General features: G+C 41.9%; 1 protein-coding gene across 1 annotated transcript in view; it reads left to right on the top strand.

The window, feature by feature from the left end:
• lama1 (laminin, alpha 1) overlaps nt 1-14983 on the top strand; it is a 37052-nt gene extending 22069 nt beyond the window's left edge. Inside the window, exons 36-64 of the mRNA XM_086305417.1 lie at nt 49-160; nt 296-452; nt 531-741; nt 1441-1557; nt 1634-1797; nt 1875-2013; nt 2110-2212; nt 2327-2443; nt 2531-2713; nt 5585-5739; nt 6012-6155; nt 6235-6368; nt 6488-6641; nt 6708-6832; nt 6969-7119; nt 7203-7347; nt 7435-7576; nt 7658-7772; nt 9859-10011; nt 10114-10265; nt 10345-10539; nt 11349-11532; nt 11647-11753; nt 11900-12089; nt 12222-12371; nt 12690-12843; nt 13925-14058; nt 14316-14529; nt 14616-14983. Of these exons, the coding sequence (XP_086161543.1) occupies nt 49-160; nt 296-452; nt 531-741; nt 1441-1557; nt 1634-1797; nt 1875-2013; nt 2110-2212; nt 2327-2443; nt 2531-2713; nt 5585-5739; nt 6012-6155; nt 6235-6368; nt 6488-6641; nt 6708-6832; nt 6969-7119; nt 7203-7347; nt 7435-7576; nt 7658-7772; nt 9859-10011; nt 10114-10265; nt 10345-10539; nt 11349-11532; nt 11647-11753; nt 11900-12089; nt 12222-12371; nt 12690-12843; nt 13925-14058; nt 14316-14529; nt 14616-14770 (4356 nt within the window). The 3' untranslated portion in view covers nt 14771-14983. The remainder of the gene's footprint in view (nt 1-48; nt 161-295; nt 453-530; nt 742-1440; nt 1558-1633; nt 1798-1874; nt 2014-2109; nt 2213-2326; nt 2444-2530; nt 2714-5584; nt 5740-6011; nt 6156-6234; nt 6369-6487; nt 6642-6707; nt 6833-6968; nt 7120-7202; nt 7348-7434; nt 7577-7657; nt 7773-9858; nt 10012-10113; nt 10266-10344; nt 10540-11348; nt 11533-11646; nt 11754-11899; nt 12090-12221; nt 12372-12689; nt 12844-13924; nt 14059-14315; nt 14530-14615) is intronic.
• Nucleotides 14984-15982: the final 999 nt, after the last annotated feature.

Here is a 15982-nt window from a genome sequence, read left to right as displayed (position 1 = left end):
TTCTTTCCCATCCCATCGGAAAATTTTTCCCAATTCCTGATTGGCTAGGTCAACAGTCTGTCTAACGATGTCCAGATAGTGGACGTGTCCACAAACAACAGCTTTTCCCGAGGCGCGCTCCTATTGGAGGGCATCACCAGACTTCAAAACAACATTCAAGGTAAATAACAACAGAATATCAGAATGATGAATAATGAATGCTTGATGACACATTAATTAATGAAACAACGAAGACACCATTACCAACAGCAAACAAGTTGTTTTTAATCAAACGTGAAAACTGTAATTGATTCAGTGCTTCAGAGGGAAGCAGCACACCTGAATCAGACTGCAGAGGAAGGACTGGGTTCAGCCAATCAGACGCATCTGCTGGAGGACGTAGAGTCCATATTAAACAGCATCAAAGATGTAAACCTAACAGCTGCAGAGCTTGTAGCCAATCAGGAGCTCAGGTCTGTTTGAGCAACACAGCAATATAGTTGATACACAAACACACAAGGACAGCGTTAACATGCTCTCTCTCTCTCCAGCCTTTCGGAGTCTCTCTTTCAATCGGTGCAGATCGACTTCCTGTCCAGCAGGGTGGCCACTAGCGACAAGCTTGGCCGTCTCTCTACTTCACTTACTGCTGACATTAAAACACTGCAACATGCAAACACAACGCTGAATGATGCAGTGCAGCACAACATAGAAACAAACGTTCTGCTGGACACTGCACACACATTGCTGCAGCTATATCAGGTAAGTCCACATATACAGACCACAGGCTGAAGCGAAATTACTGGATTGCTCTAAAAAAATATTCCTGAAGTCAAACTGGAAGTGCAGAGCATAGTTGCACATGGTTGAGGATCATAGTCTAGTCCAGGGGTGGGCAATTCCAGGCCTCGAGGGCCGGTGTCCTGGGGGTTTTAGATCTCACCTTGGGTCAACACACCTGAATCACATGATTAGTTTGTTACCAGGCCTCTGGAGAACTTCAGGACATGTTGAGGAGCTAATTTAGCCATTTAAATCAGCTGTGTTGGTTCAAGGACACATCTAAAACCTGCAGGGACACCGGCCCACGAGGCCTGGAGTTGCCCACCCCTGGTCTAGTCTCTCCCCGGCACAGTTTGGATCACCTGAAGGCCTTTCAGGAAACCTTTAGAATAGCCTGATAATATAACCTCGACATAAAATAAAAGAAGTAAATGCATTAACTAGTTTTTGAGCATCACTAATCTCCTGTTGGCTAGGGCCAATCTGCGTGGAGTTTGTTGTGTTTGTTATGTTCAAAATAGCCTTGTAGTCAAAAGCATTGAGAGGTCAGTAAGACTAGAGCAGAGCTCACGGTTTTTTTTGCTGTTTCTCTGCTTTATAAAACACGCGTGACATTGTCTTAGCATTCTTCTGAAATTCAAAGGCGTCTTGTTGCTATTCTTTCTCTCTTTCTGTCAGTCTGGCCATCAGAACCTAAGTGTGGCGTGTCTGTCTTTGGACTCACAAATGGAGGACAGCCAGCTGCTGCTTGAAAATGCTGTCAGTTTGACGGAGGAGTTAAGAAACCACACCAGAGTAAGAGAAACTATAGTAGTCAATAATAAAGCTTTCCAGCAGACGCTTGCTATAATAATTATGTCACACTGATCAGCAGGTTGAGATGTTGGCTGCTGAGCTGGATCAGGGGCGCCCCCTCCTGAGGAAACAGGTGAATGGTTTGGTAATGGGGCTGAAGAAAAACGATGCTCTGGAGAATGTTTACCGTGCAGAGAAACATGCCCACTTGCTGCAGAGCTATGCTCTCTCCTTGCACAGGTATTTTGTGTTCCTCTTCCTCTGTTTGTGTGCTCCTGCTGTTTTTTCCCACTGAAATAAAAACTCTTCTCTCTCAGTTCTCTGTCATCAGTGCGTAACGTGTCTCAGAATGGTAGTCAGCTGGCTCAGTTTGACAGTGACATCACAGAACGAGTGGACTCTGCCCATCGGATGGCTTCAGTTGCCCTAGTGTCTGCCTCCTTAGCCCTAAACACGGTAAGTCTGTATTTGGCCTGAGACAGCAGTGCAATAAGGTAAATGAGAGGCTGTTGGTATGCAAATGTATAACACCTATATGTATTTGTATTTCAGAGTGTTCAATCGGAGCAGCCACTGTCAAAAGAAGGCAAAGCAAAGCTGGAAGTTTCCTCTGATATTTTGGAAGAAAGCCGAAGAATCAGCAGTGCGGCTGAAGGTGTGATAATGTTTCTGTTTATGAAACAATGATTTGGACTATCATTGCACATCAGCCATGTGTGGACTGAATTACTACTTTTAGATGAAACTTTTTCCTCTTTGTTTTATTTAGACCTGCAGCTGAATGTTTCCATGGTAACTATCAGACTTGGACTTGTCAGAGACAGTGTTCATAACTCCAGCTTGCTTGTCCGTCAGCCCGTCAAAGCGTTACAGAGCCTTTCAAATGGTAAAAGGACTGATATGCGTAATGTACTAATGCACTGACGTATTGAAACAGTGATACTAATACAATACTGATACTCGTGTTTATCAGGTTCTTCTGAGGCATTGCAGCAGACCCAGATTCAGGCTGCAGCAGCGCACTCCAAGTTGCAAGAGGCGATGCAGCGGCTGCAGAAACTCAGAGCACAGCTGAAGGATTCTTCTTCTTTGGTGGAAAACGCTAACAATACATTGAGGGAGACTAGTCAGCTGATGACTCTTACACACACTGCAGGTTTGTCATTAAGATTTTACGCAAATGATTTGGTTTCATAAAAATCCAAATCTTTAGGCAAGGCAAGTTTATTTGTATAGCACAATTCAACAACAAGGTGATTCAAAGTGCTTTACAGAGACATTAAAAAACAAAAACAATAAAAAGCATGATTTAAAATTGATTAAAAAGACAGTAGATAAAATCAGTAGTTTTGAAATTTAAGCTTAAAGTGTGGATTTGGTGCTTTATTCAAATGCAGCTGAGAACAGGTGAGTCTTCAACCTGGATTTAAATAAACTGAGTGTTTCAGCTGATCTGAGGCTTTCTGGGAGTTTGTTCCAGATATATGGAGCATAAAAGCTGAATGCAGCTTCTCCGTGTCTGGTTCTGACTCTGGGAACTGATAAAAGACCGGATCCAGATGACCTGAGGGATCTGGAAGGTTCATACTGGGTCAGGAGGTCACTGATGTATTTTGGTCCTAAACCATTCAGAGCTTTATAGACCAGCATCAGAACTTTAAAGTCTATCCTCTGACGGACAGGCAGCCAGTGTAAAGACCTCAGAGCTGGACTGATGTGGTCCACTTTTTTGGTCTTAGTGAGGACTCGAGCAGCAGAGCTCTGAATGAGCTTTTTTAGGTAGACCTGTAAAGATGCTGTTACAGTAGTCAAGCCTACTAAAGATGAATGCATGGACTAGTTTTTCCAGGTCCTGTTGAGACATCAGATCTTTTATCCTTGATATATTCTTGAGGTGATAGTAAGCTGACTTTGTTATTGTCTTAATGTGTTTTTCTAAGTTTAGGTCTGCATCCATCACTACACCCAAATTTCTCGCCTGGTCTGTGATTTTTAGGTGTACAGATTGAAGTTCTCTGGTGACCTGTAATCGTTTTTCTTTGGCACCAAAGACTATTACTTTAGTTTTGTTTTTGTTTAGCTTGTTTTTGTTTTGTTTTAGAAAATTGTGGCACAACCAGTCATTAATTTCCTCAATGCATTTACCAAGAGCCTGTACAGGGCCTCGGTCTCCTGGTGACATTGTGATGTATATTTGTGTGTCATCTGCATAGCTGTGATAGTTTATTTTGTTGTTCTTTATAATCTGTGCCAGTGGGAGCATGTAAATGTTAAACAGAAGGGGTCCCAAAATGGAACCTTGGGGAACTCCACATGTGATGCTTGTCTGCTCAGATGTGAAGTTACCTATTGATACAAAGTATTTCCTGTTTTCTACGTATGTTTTGAACCAGTTTAGTACAGTTCCTGAGAGACCTGTCCAGTTCTCCAGTCGTTTGAGTAATATGTTGTGGTCAACTGTATCAAATGCTGCACTGAGATCCAGTAAAACTAAGACTGACATTTTTCCACTGTCTGTGTTCAGACATATGTCATTGAACACTTTGGTCAGAGCGGTTTCAGTGCTGTGGTTCTGTCTAAAACCTGACTGGAAGGCATCGTAGCAGTTATTCTGTTTTAAGAAGTAATTGAGCTGTTGAGAAACTGCTTTTTCAATGATCTTACTTAAAAATGGGAGATTTGAGATCGGCCTGTAGTTGTTCATTTGTGTCTTGTCAAGATTGTCCTTTTTTAGTATAGGTTTGATTACAGCAGTTTTTAGTGATTCTGGAAACACACCTGATAATAAAGAAAAGTTGACGATCTGTAACAGGTCTGACTCTAAAGTCTTTGAGACCTTTTTGAAAAAACTTGTTGGCAGGACATCTAAACAGCAGGAGGAGGAGTTCAGTTGACCTAAGATGTCCTCCAGGTCTTTGCTGTTAATAGGATACAATAGGGTTAATAGGGTAGGGAAACTGTTTCATGGTGTTTAAACAGTTTTTCGGTGGACACAGTACATATTCTGGATCTGCTGTTGATGTACCAATTGCTTGTCTTTTGGATTTTTTCTGTGAAGAATTTGGCAAAGTCATTGCAGGCCATGGTCGAATGAAGTTCAGCTGCCACTGGCACAGGAGGGTTTGTTAGCCTGTCAACTGTAGAAAATAAGACCCGAGCATTATGGCTGTTTTTGGTGATGATGTCAGAGAAGTAGGACCTCCTTGCACTCCTCAGTTGTAAATTATAATTGTGAAGTTTCTCTTTATAAATGTCATAATGAACCTGGAGGTTTGTTTTTCTCCATCTGCGCTCAGCTTTCCTACACTCTCTTTTTTCATTTTCACCAGTGTGGAGTTTCTCCATGGAGACTTTTTCCTTCCAGAGATAACCTTCACCTTAATGGGAGCAATAGTGTCCATTACATTTAACATTTTAGCATTGAAGCTATTGACGAGCTCATTGACTGACCCTCTGGGCAGGTCAGGTGTTAATGGGAAGACCTGGTTAAAGATCTCAATACTGTTTTCAGTTATACACCGTTTTGTTATCACTGCTGTTGACGTATTTGTGTGGGCTGAAATTTTACTTTCAAAGAAAACACAGTAATGATCAGACAGGCCCACATCAGACACAGTAACCTTTGAAATGCTCAGGCCTTTGGAGATCAGTAGGTCGAGAGTGTGTCCTCTATTATGTGTGGCCTCTGTTACATGCTGCGTCAGCCCAAGGTTGCCCAGAGTGTCACTCAGGTCTTTAGTCCCTTTGTCCTGAGGGTTGTCCACATGGATGTTAAAATCCCCAACAATAATTACACAGTCGAAATCAACACAGATCACAGACAGCAGTTCACTGAGGTCATTAAAAAAGTCTTTGCAGTATTTGGGAGGCCTGTAAACATTAAGAAACACAACTTTGGATGGGGCCTTCAGCTGTAAAGCCACATATTCAAAAGACTGAAAACTTCCAGGAGATAGCTGCTTACATTGAAATGATTCATTAAATAAGACAGCTTTAGCCTAACTCTTCCTGTTTCCTGTGTGCTCAGCCAATGAGATGCAGCATAAGATGGAGGAGGCAGAATATCGTACACAGCATCTGATGGACAGAATAAAACCAATGAGAATGTTAGGAGAAACATTGAGCAGAAACTTGTCTGACATCCGGGAGCTGATCTATCAGGCCCGCAGACAGGCAGCATCGGTAAGTAAACACTCACACAATGGCTTCTATCACTGTCCCAAAATGATTATAGATGTCTACAAAACTCCTCAAACAGGAAAGAAATGAACAGCAAACAGTTTACCGTAGATAAGGCAGCCTCAACCAGAGAATTAGGACATCTGTGACCAGGATGGATAATCCTGTGACTATGATTATCCACAACAACAGTTATTTCAAGGCACTTTACATTGTAAGGTAAAGACCTCACAATTTCTCTTGATAATGATGGTGTTGTGGTGTAACATCGTCAGATTAAGGTGGCACTGCAAGCGGACAGAGGCTGTGTTCGTTCCTACAGACCATCGATTCAGTCCAGTAACTTCAACACTCTGAATCTGATCGTCAAGACGACCACTCCAAATAACCTGCTCTTTTACCTGGGCAGCAACACTACGGTAAAGACAATAACTTGCTGTTAATGAGTAGTAACAGAAACTGTTTCGTTCTGCATCCTAACTGAAGCTGTTGTTTCAGATGGACTTCTTGGCTGCTGAGATGCATAATGGACAGGTTTCTCTACTGTGGGATGTGGGCTCGGGCAGCACCCGGCTTGAGTTTCCTGGACTGGATATCACCAACAATAGATGGACAAAGATCAATGCTACACGGTAACAAAACCCCCACAAAACTAAACTAAACGATTTAAACTAATCACACGATTGAAGACGCAGGTGGATATAGGTTTACAGCTGTGTTTGTGTATGCCACAATGTCATGATCCCGGCAGATTTGGATCACATGTTGCACTGTCAGTCCATCAGCTGGATTCTGAGTCAGCTCTGCTGCCAGCAGTAACAACAACATCACCAGGAACCTTCCAAGTTTTAGACATCGACGAAAACAGCTTTGTTTACATCGCAGGGCTGGGAGCTCATACACAGGTACACATCAGGTATGCACGTCTGTGTGCAGGTGAAGAAGGGCTAACTCGGTGTGTTTGATTTCAGCGGCCTGCGGCACTGCGATCGACCACCTTCCAGGGCTGCCTGGGTGAAGTTTCACTGAATGAGCAGAACATTGGACTCTGGAACTATGACCATACAGAGGGAGAGTGTGGCGGCTGCTTCAGCAGGTACTCACACAAGTTTTAACATATTTACGTGTACACAGCACTTACATGGACGCAACACAAACACGTTACACACACAGTTTGCTAAATCTGCACATTCCTTATGCAAATTCTGACTTGTATTTTGTGTCACTCACAGTCCCCAAGCAGAGGAAACTTCCTTTCACTTTGATGGATCTGGCTATTCAGTGGTCCAGAAGTCTCTGCGGTCTACTTCCACGTTAATCGTTTTGCAGTTTAAAACTCTGTCTCCAGTCGGATTGTTGCTGTACTTGGCCTCCAACAACACTGTACGACACACACATTTACAGTCTTTGCTGGGCTTCTTATTTTTAAGGAAACATACACATACCTCACTTTCTGTCATCGACAGAGAGACTTCCTGTCCATGGAGTTGGTGGAGGGGCGTATTCGTTTGACCTTTGACCTTGGCTCTGGTGCTCTGATGCTGACCTCCAACAGGAAGTACAACACTGGAGTGTGGTACAAAATCACACTGCAGAGGAACAAACGCAAAGGTACTACTATTACTCCTAGTAATACTCGTGCTGCTGCTTCCGTGTCCACACTGCTAAATGTTATTTCACATTTTTCTGTGTGGCCAGGTTACTTGTCCATAATGGCAGCTGACCAGTCATCGGAGAAGGAAGTGTTGGAAGCGGACTCTCCTGGAAAGGCCTCTGATCTGAACCGCTCTGATCTTGACCCTATCTTCATTGGTGGATTTCCTGCTTCCAGACCAATCAGGTGAGTTTTTGAAGACAAAGGTGATTATAATATAGCCAGAACCGTGTTATCACCTGTGAATGCCATCTCTCTGGTTGCTAGGCGACAAGTAGCATCCCGGTCTTACGTGGGGTGTATAAAAAATGTGGAGATTGCTCGGTCCAACTTTGACCTGCTAAGGGATGCACATGGTGTCAGGAAAGGCTGCATACTCAAGGTAAGCTCAGACTATACAAGCCCCAGTTATCCCACTTCTACTTGTTGGAAGAGTTTTTCTTGCTCACTAACAGGACATCATCTGATTGTTGGGGTTTTCTCAGGATTATTGCAGGGTCTTTATATTAGAATATAAAGCACCAGTTGTGATTTCTGCACTAAATAATTGAAACTGAATTACAAATTTGGACAGACAAGACCAAAGTGGAGATGTCTGCCAATAATTCACAGTACGATGTTTGGTAAAGACCAACACAGAAAATCAGGACACACAACTCATAGCAACTGTCAAGCATGGTAGCATAGGAGTGATTAGTTTGCTTTTGCAGTAAGAGGACCTGGGCACCTTCCAGTCATCAAGTCTACCATGAACTCCTCTGTATTCTTGAGTCAAATATGAGGCCGTTTCCACAACAGTTAAGCTTGGTCCGAACTGGGTCATACAACAGGACAATGATTCCCAAGCATGCCAGGAAATCTGTTCAGTTGAATTGATTTAGATTCAGTTTTCTGTATATAGCACCAATTCACAACAATACTGGACTCACAGTGCTATTGCAGGGTCTTTATCTCACATTTTTGAAAGAATCCCCAAGAATCAGACAAGCCCCTATATAGTCAGAAAAAATATAGTAATCCGCTGAATACAGCAGCATAACTAAGTGACCAGTGAAACTCCAGAACCTGATTGAAACACTATGGCAGAACCTTAAACAAACCCACAAACCTCCATGAACTGAAGGAATAATAGGGCAAAATTAATCCACAATCACGCAAGAGACTGAAAAAGAAAATTATTATTTTTTTATTTATTAGTTGTTGTTGCTAAAATTGTTTCTACATTCTATTGAATCACAAGGTTTAATTAATTTTCCTCAAGGCTGCACATAATACTACATTGACTATATCTGTCGCCCTGCCTGACTCCATCTCTATTCATCTCAAGTCTCTTTTGAGATCCAAGCTAATAATATACTAATATACACGTTTTAATAAATGCATGTACTGATACATATAATAATGCACAATAATCCACTGAACTAAAGTCCTTGGATGACAAGTAATTTTCAGCTTGTAAATTTAGACAAAACTGATGTTAATTTTTCTGAAGTATGAAATAAAATAACTGTCCAACAGTTGTTTCATTGGCTTCCAGTACTACTGTGAAGAACCTTGGAGTTGTTTTTGTCCTTCAATACACATATAAAACAAATATGTAGAACTTTCTATCACCACCAGCAGGTCATGGCAGATGGCTGCCCCTCCTCGAGCCTGGTTCTGCAGGAGGTTTGTTCCTGACTGTTTCCTTCCCACTATCCTCTGCCTTTGTTACTTTGAGGTTGGACAAAGCAGTGAGAGAAAGCTCATATTTATTTTAGCTTCTCTTCATTGGCTCCTTGTAATTGAATTTTAAATTTTCTTCTCACATATGAAGTCTTGATCAGACCTCATCATATCTTAAAGTCTTAGTATCATATTATCCAGATAGAGTACTTTAGTACTTGGCTCTCGGTATGCAGGGAAGCAGAGCCTTCAAAGCTGTAGAACAAAATCCAAGTTTAGATTCAGGACACAGACACCCTCCATAGGATTAGACTTTGGATTCTCTTTTTGAAATAACTATTAGTTAACACTGGAACAGGTATCCTTGAACCATTCAGGCTCAAACTACTGATGATGCACTGGGCATTTGTTTCTACTCTCCTCGTTTCACTCCTGAACCATACAACTACTGCGACATTAAATTTGTATTTCTCCCCTCCATGGTTGGTGTTTTGCCCTTGTGTCTCCCCTAAATCCCTCAACCAGTTGTTGTAAAATGCTCCAACTATCCTGAGCCTGGTTCTCTCAGGTCACTTCCTGTTAAAAGCGAGTTATTGCTGCCCTTTAACTCTTGCCAAGTACTGCTCGTAGGGTATTGTCTAATTTTTCGGGTTTTCTCTCTAATATTGTACTATAAATATCTTAGATTTTAAAGTGCTTTGAGGTCACTTTTGTTAATTTGTAATGAACACTGATCACACTCGTAGGATAACAGCTTGATTGATTTACAGGTTAGTTGTTTGACTGATTAATGTATTGACCAGGCGGTGCGAAGTGTGTCCCTATTGGCTGGAGGCTATGTTCAGATCACTCCACCATCGTTTGGTCAAGAAGCAGAGTTGCTCTTCTCCTTCTCCTCCAACAACCAATCAGGGGTCCTGCTGGCTGCTTTCAGTAATGACCGCTCACACAAACAGGTGAGACTGATTTAGGTCACATGTATACCAAGTCTATTTGAACTAACAAAGCTATGTGGGTGACACTGCAACCTGAATTTTTCTATGTGTCTGTATGTGCAGTACTTCCTATCTGTTCACCTAGTCTCGGGAGCATTGGAGGTGGAGCTTGGAGAGGTGGGCGGAGCCACACGTAAGGTAACTGTGATAAAGCCTGATGGAGGATCCTTCAGTGACAGAATGAAACATTCTGTGATCATTACCATCAACAAAAAGTAAGTATTAGCATAACATGCTAACTTTTATGCTTCTTCTCACATCTCACCTGTCTGGCCTTTCTTAACTGTCTTTCAGGTCGCTCTCAGTGCAGATTGATGAGGAACATAAGAAGCTTGTGTCCCTGTTGCCGGGTGTATTTTCTCGGCTGTCTCCAGCCTCTCTATTTATTGGTGGGCTGCCTTCAGCTGATGACGCCCGTCTACCAATCAGATTGCAGAAAATATCTAGGTTGTTCAAAGGCTGCATCCAACACCTGGCAGTTGGCAGAGCGTAAGTGTTTTACACATCCAAGTTGTGTCCCAATTCAACGACTGCATATTTCCAATGCCTGCCAAAAGCTTCTTTGAATGCACCCATCTGAAGGCTCCTGAAAATGCAGTTTACAGATGTGTCTCTGTTTTCTGACACCACTGCTTTTTCAATCAAAGAAATCAAAGCGTTCATTTCCAAACTATTCAAAGGCTGATTTAGATCCCAAACCTTTTAAAGCCAGTTGGGTAGTTGAAATGTCAGGCAGTTTCCCCTGACTATTAGATCTACAATTTGCGACCTTCAGAAGAGGTTGTTTTGCCAAGAATGTCCCTCAAAAAGCCTGGAGAGCTTTTCTTGAACACTACTTAAAGAACTTACAGGAAATCATACCAAAGAGAGTTTAGGATGTGCTAAAGAATAAAGCTGGTCATACTAAATACTGACTTTAAAATTCTTTTTTGACCCTTTATACTGTATTTCCATAATTGTTTGCAAGTTTCAGTAATTTTTCATACCAAATATAAAGAAATGGGGATTGGCTCAAGACTTTTGCATAGTATTGTACATCAGACACCAGCAGCAGAAGCAAATTTCCTTAAGTCAAAAAAGAATAAATGGGATTTATGGCTCTAATGGTAAAATTATTTTAGGGCGGTTCCTGATTGTTATCTGCTGCTGTCAGTGTTACCTAGGAGTCAGGTGCGGTGCTTTGCATTACAAGGACTAAGGTCTCCTTGGACTAGACCATCTCATGTAAGAGCCTTCATAGACTGTGTTCTCCAAAGGAGTTCGGACAACAACAGTTTTGATTTTGTGGCTCTGTGCAGGCTTGTTGACCTTTCAGGAGCTCTGAGATATGAGGGGGTGAAGTTTGACAAATGCGTCTTGGAGGAGAAGCTTGGGGATGTGCTCCTTCCTGATGACCAGGATGTAAACGTAACTGCAGACCCTACTCATTTACCTCTACCTCAGCCCACACAGTTTGGTGCCCTGTCACCTGAAGGTCTAACGGTAATTACTATATTCATTATCACCTATTCTCAGTGCATTCATTTTAATTGATTAATTTAATCAATATGTCCGTTTTTATCGATTATTGGTTTTTGATTTATGTGTGTGATGCAGTGTGCATCAGATGGGGAGTTAACCTTTGTGCCGTCATCAGTTCAGTTTGGCTTGTCCAGAAACAGTCACATGACCTTCATTATCAACCCAAGCACAGTCAGAAAGAGGTGAGTTTCCATAGCAACAGAGGCAACTCTCGGGTCACACAGGGGACAGGTCACTTCATCTTTGTATAACACTCCATCTCCGACACTGCTGTGGTGTGTTTGTGTCTCACTCTTGTCTTCACTACTGTGTCTGTTCCCTTCCTCAGTGTGTCGGTGAGGTTGTTAGTTCGAAGCTGGGCCCTGGACGGGTTGATCCTCCTTCTCTCCGACTCCAAGCAGATGGACTTTGTTGTCCTCAGCCTAAAGGGGGGCAGGCTGATGATGTCAGCTGATTTGGGGAAAGGCCCGGCCTCGATCACCTCATCTGTAGCTGTTAACAATGGAGAGTGGCACACTGTGAGTTAATTGGACACGAGGCACTGTAGACGCATCAATGTCAAACTCTGTAAATTTCAACCTGTGTTTGAGGTTTTGGTGTTAAGACAAAAATAGCTTTGTTTGAATGCTGTGGTGTTCACCGTGTCTCAGGTGGTTGCAGAGGTGGGCCGGCGGTTGATGTCAGTGTCTGTCAACAGTTTGAAAACTGAATCCATCTCAGTCAAAGGAAATCAGCTGGATGTGGCCAACAAAGTTTTCCTAGGAGGAACACCTCACACTATGACCAGCAGGAGAATCGGAGTATGATTGTTTTTCATTTTTTCACCGTTAAACACAAAAGACACAAACATTATTACCCCAAATACATCAAATCATTTTATTTGATGTTTTAAAAAAGCATTTTATGTACCTAGAAGAGAAACTCTTGAGTTATTGAACATCTTTTGCACGAGTGTCCTGATTTCACAGGAAGAAATTTTTGCGCTAAGAATTAATATGTAGACAGATTTTCTTTGTGCACATTTTTGAAACTCACAGGTATTCTGACTCTATTGGAAATCTCTCCCCCTTTCTGCTCCCATGTGTCTCCCCCTGTCTTTCTTCCTGTTTGGTTCTCAGGATACCAGCAGTTTTCCAGGCTGTGTTCGGTCCATCAGTCTGAATGGTGTCATGTTGGATGTGTCTAAGCCGGCGTCACAACATGGTGTCACATCCTGTTTCACCAGAGACCAGATAGGAAGTTACTTTAATGGAAGCGGATACGCTGAAATGAGTAAGTCAAACTTGTAGACAAAATCATCTGCGCTGAAGATGAGATGCAGACTGATCGGTCTGATTAGTATAGAAGGACTTTTGACAGCCTATGGTCTGTACAGCTTTTGCCTATAGTTCATATGAGAAGTTACTTTTGGCTGCTTCCTTATTGGGCCACAATTTTGAGAGCCTGTTTTTAGGTAGTTGGAGCAAGAGTTATAATGTTTGGATGATGGGTGTACCGAGATATGAACAAATGAAAGCACATTTTCATAAACTGTATAGGTGGAGTGCACAGACCGTTGCTAATTGTTGTCAAGTTACAGCAATCCACCAACTGCAAAAACACAGAGGTCCACTTGAGAACTAGCATCCATTTTTGTTGACTTCTGTCTACGGATGGCAATTGATAAGAATTTAGCGACACCGATTCCACTGCAAATATCACTTATCGATTCGATTTCTTATCCGTTTTAATTGGGTTCTCATTAGCTTCATCATTGCTAAGAAGCATATCAAAAGCATTGTTATGGGTTACATTACTTTTGTGTTTTTCTGTAAAATGACCTGAAACGCATTGTTTATATTGGTAAATAACCAATATAAACCTGAGGCCAACACAAATCCCTATTCTAATTAGGACACACATGACTTATTTTCTGGGTATGAACTCAAACTCGACAGTAGAAAGTAAAGACAAAAACCAGAACACACAGACTTTAAAGCAGTCAGCACATTGATTGTACTTCAGAAACCTGAACAGGTAGAAACGGGCTGCCGCCTGACTGCTCATCACTGCTTTTTGTTACCTGTTGAAGTTCAGGGTGTGGCTGCTGGGGTGGGTTTTGCACAGATGACATGCTAGCACTGAGGTTGTGTTAGCAGCATAATGCAGTTTGCACTTTAACGTCATGCTCTACACTATTCTCCTCCTCCGGCAATGAACACTATTTTTGTGTGCAGAGGCAAAACTGAAAAAAAAGTGGCATTGTCCAAAAACGTGTGGAACTAGCTGCACGTCACATACTAGACAGGTGTTGGATAGCTGTCTCTAACCGTGATTAAGCTATGATCTGATTACATGCTGTTTCCATCTGCAGTCCATGATGGCTATAAGGTTGGCTCTGACATGACAGTCTCTCTGGAGTTTCAAACAAGTCAATCAGAAGGAGTGCTCCTGGGAATCAGCAGTGCAAAAGTCGATGCTGTGGGACTGGAGATGATCAATGGACAGGTGAGCAGAGATATTCCATTCTATGCATTATGTAAACAGTAATAGGCCTACACCCCAGGGATTTAATGATCTAACTGAGCAAGTTGCCACGTTTTCACGGTATCTTTCTAATAGCTGCAGTAACATCAGAGCTTCTGTTATTCTTGGTTTTTGACTAAAGTAATAGATGTATAGAAAAGGATTGTGCAAACTAAGTTTTAAATATGCAAATGAAGTTTTATTTGCGTAAATAAAGGTGTATCTGTTTTTCTCCTCAGGTGGTTTTCAACGTGAATAATGGGGCAGGTCGAGTGTCAGTGCGTTCTGGTGGCCAGATGCTATGTGATGGGCAGTGGCACCGCCTGCTGGCCCAAAAAACCAAACATGCCCTCAGCCTAACTGTAGATGAGCGAACTTACACCACTGCAAACCCTTACCCACAATCCACCTCTGCTGAAACTAATAACCCTGTCTTCCTGGGAGGATATCCAGGTAAGACCCTTTGAACATAAACAGAATTTAAAAAAAAGATGAACACACCTAAAAATAATTCTAACCTGTCCATCTCTCTGCTGTAGCTGGTGTCAAACAGAACTGCCTGTCATTGAGCTCCAGCTTCAGAGGTTGTCTAAGGAACCTGCAGCTCTTGAAGTCCCACCTGACCAAGACCCTTGATCTGAGTTCTGCTCACTTCCTGTTGGGAGTAACCCCTAACTCATGCCCCGCTTCCTAGCAGTGGCCAGAAAGCATGCCGGATTATGTCACAGAGCAGTATCATTGATTGATGGGCTGTGTAGTGTGAATGTCTCTGCTGATTATTCCTGTGGATTTTGAGTCTCTGTAGTCCAAACTTGAATGATTAAAGTTCATCTTAAAACTAACATATTCATACTTTTTATTTTCTAAGCAAACTTCAGTAACTTCTGCCTGTAAACATGAACAGTAATTAAACCACAGAAGAAACACATTCCTGGTGATCAGTTTGAGTTTTTGAGTAAAGGCACATTTTGTATTTAAGCTCATCATTAAAAAGGAGGAGTCATCCGTCTGTAATCTAAGTAGCATTTTATGTTTAGACATCTGCTGAGGCCATCCTTTTCCATCTACCCATTTTTGTAAATACTTATCTAATTCACTTAGGTGGAGGGTCCAATCTATCCCAGAGGTAACAGAGTGATCGGTGGGGGTACGACCCAGGGCAGGTTGATGGGAGAGTAATTTGAGAGTAATTCTAGTTTATTCTATTAAAGTGGCGTCAAACGAATTTCATATCTCAGCTATTAATGTCCCATCAGTATGTTGGAGCTGATTCTTCAGCCCTGCTGAGAATCCAGTTGAAAGCACTTTACTTTGATGGGCACAACCACGCGGTCAATCGCATGCAAAGACAGACTGCGATCGTACCATTATCAAATCAAATCACTTTTATTGTCACATCACATGTGCAGGTACATTGGTACAGCACATGTGAGTGAAATTCTTGTGTGCGAGCTTCACAAGCAACAGAGTTGTGCAAAATACAATAATGTAAACAAGCAAAATACAAGAATGGCTACATCTGAAACTAATAAATATATGTACAATATATAATAGTATATGCATTCCTGGATGTGTATACTAAATATTTTCTATGTGTGTGTGTGTGTGTGTGTGTGTGTGTGTGTGTGTGTGTGTGTGTGTGTGTGTACACATATTTTACAAATTAAATAGAGTAAACAATAAATAAAATATATAAAAATATACAGAGTTGAGACATGTGCAAAACAGTGGCATTACTGTACAGTATGGAGTGCATAATGTTAAAGTTCCAGTAGTGAAGCTGAGGTGTCTATGACGTGTTCAGCAGTCTGATGGCCTGATGGAAAAAGCTGTCTCTCAGTCTGCTGGTACGGGACCGGATGCTGCAGAACCTCCTTCCTGATGGAAGCAGTCTGAACAGTTTATG

Source organism: Aulonocara sp. 'chitande type north' Nkhata Bay, linkage group LG9 (assembly GCF_057382095.1).
Source record: "Aulonocara sp. 'chitande type north' Nkhata Bay isolate Kocher_YH1m ecotype deep benthic linkage group LG9, A_spYH_male_GT1.1, whole genome shotgun sequence".
NCBI lineage: Eukaryota > Metazoa > Chordata > Actinopteri > Cichliformes > Cichlidae > Aulonocara > Aulonocara sp. 'chitande type north' Nkhata Bay.
This window is presented reverse-complemented; position numbering and strand designations above follow the sequence as displayed.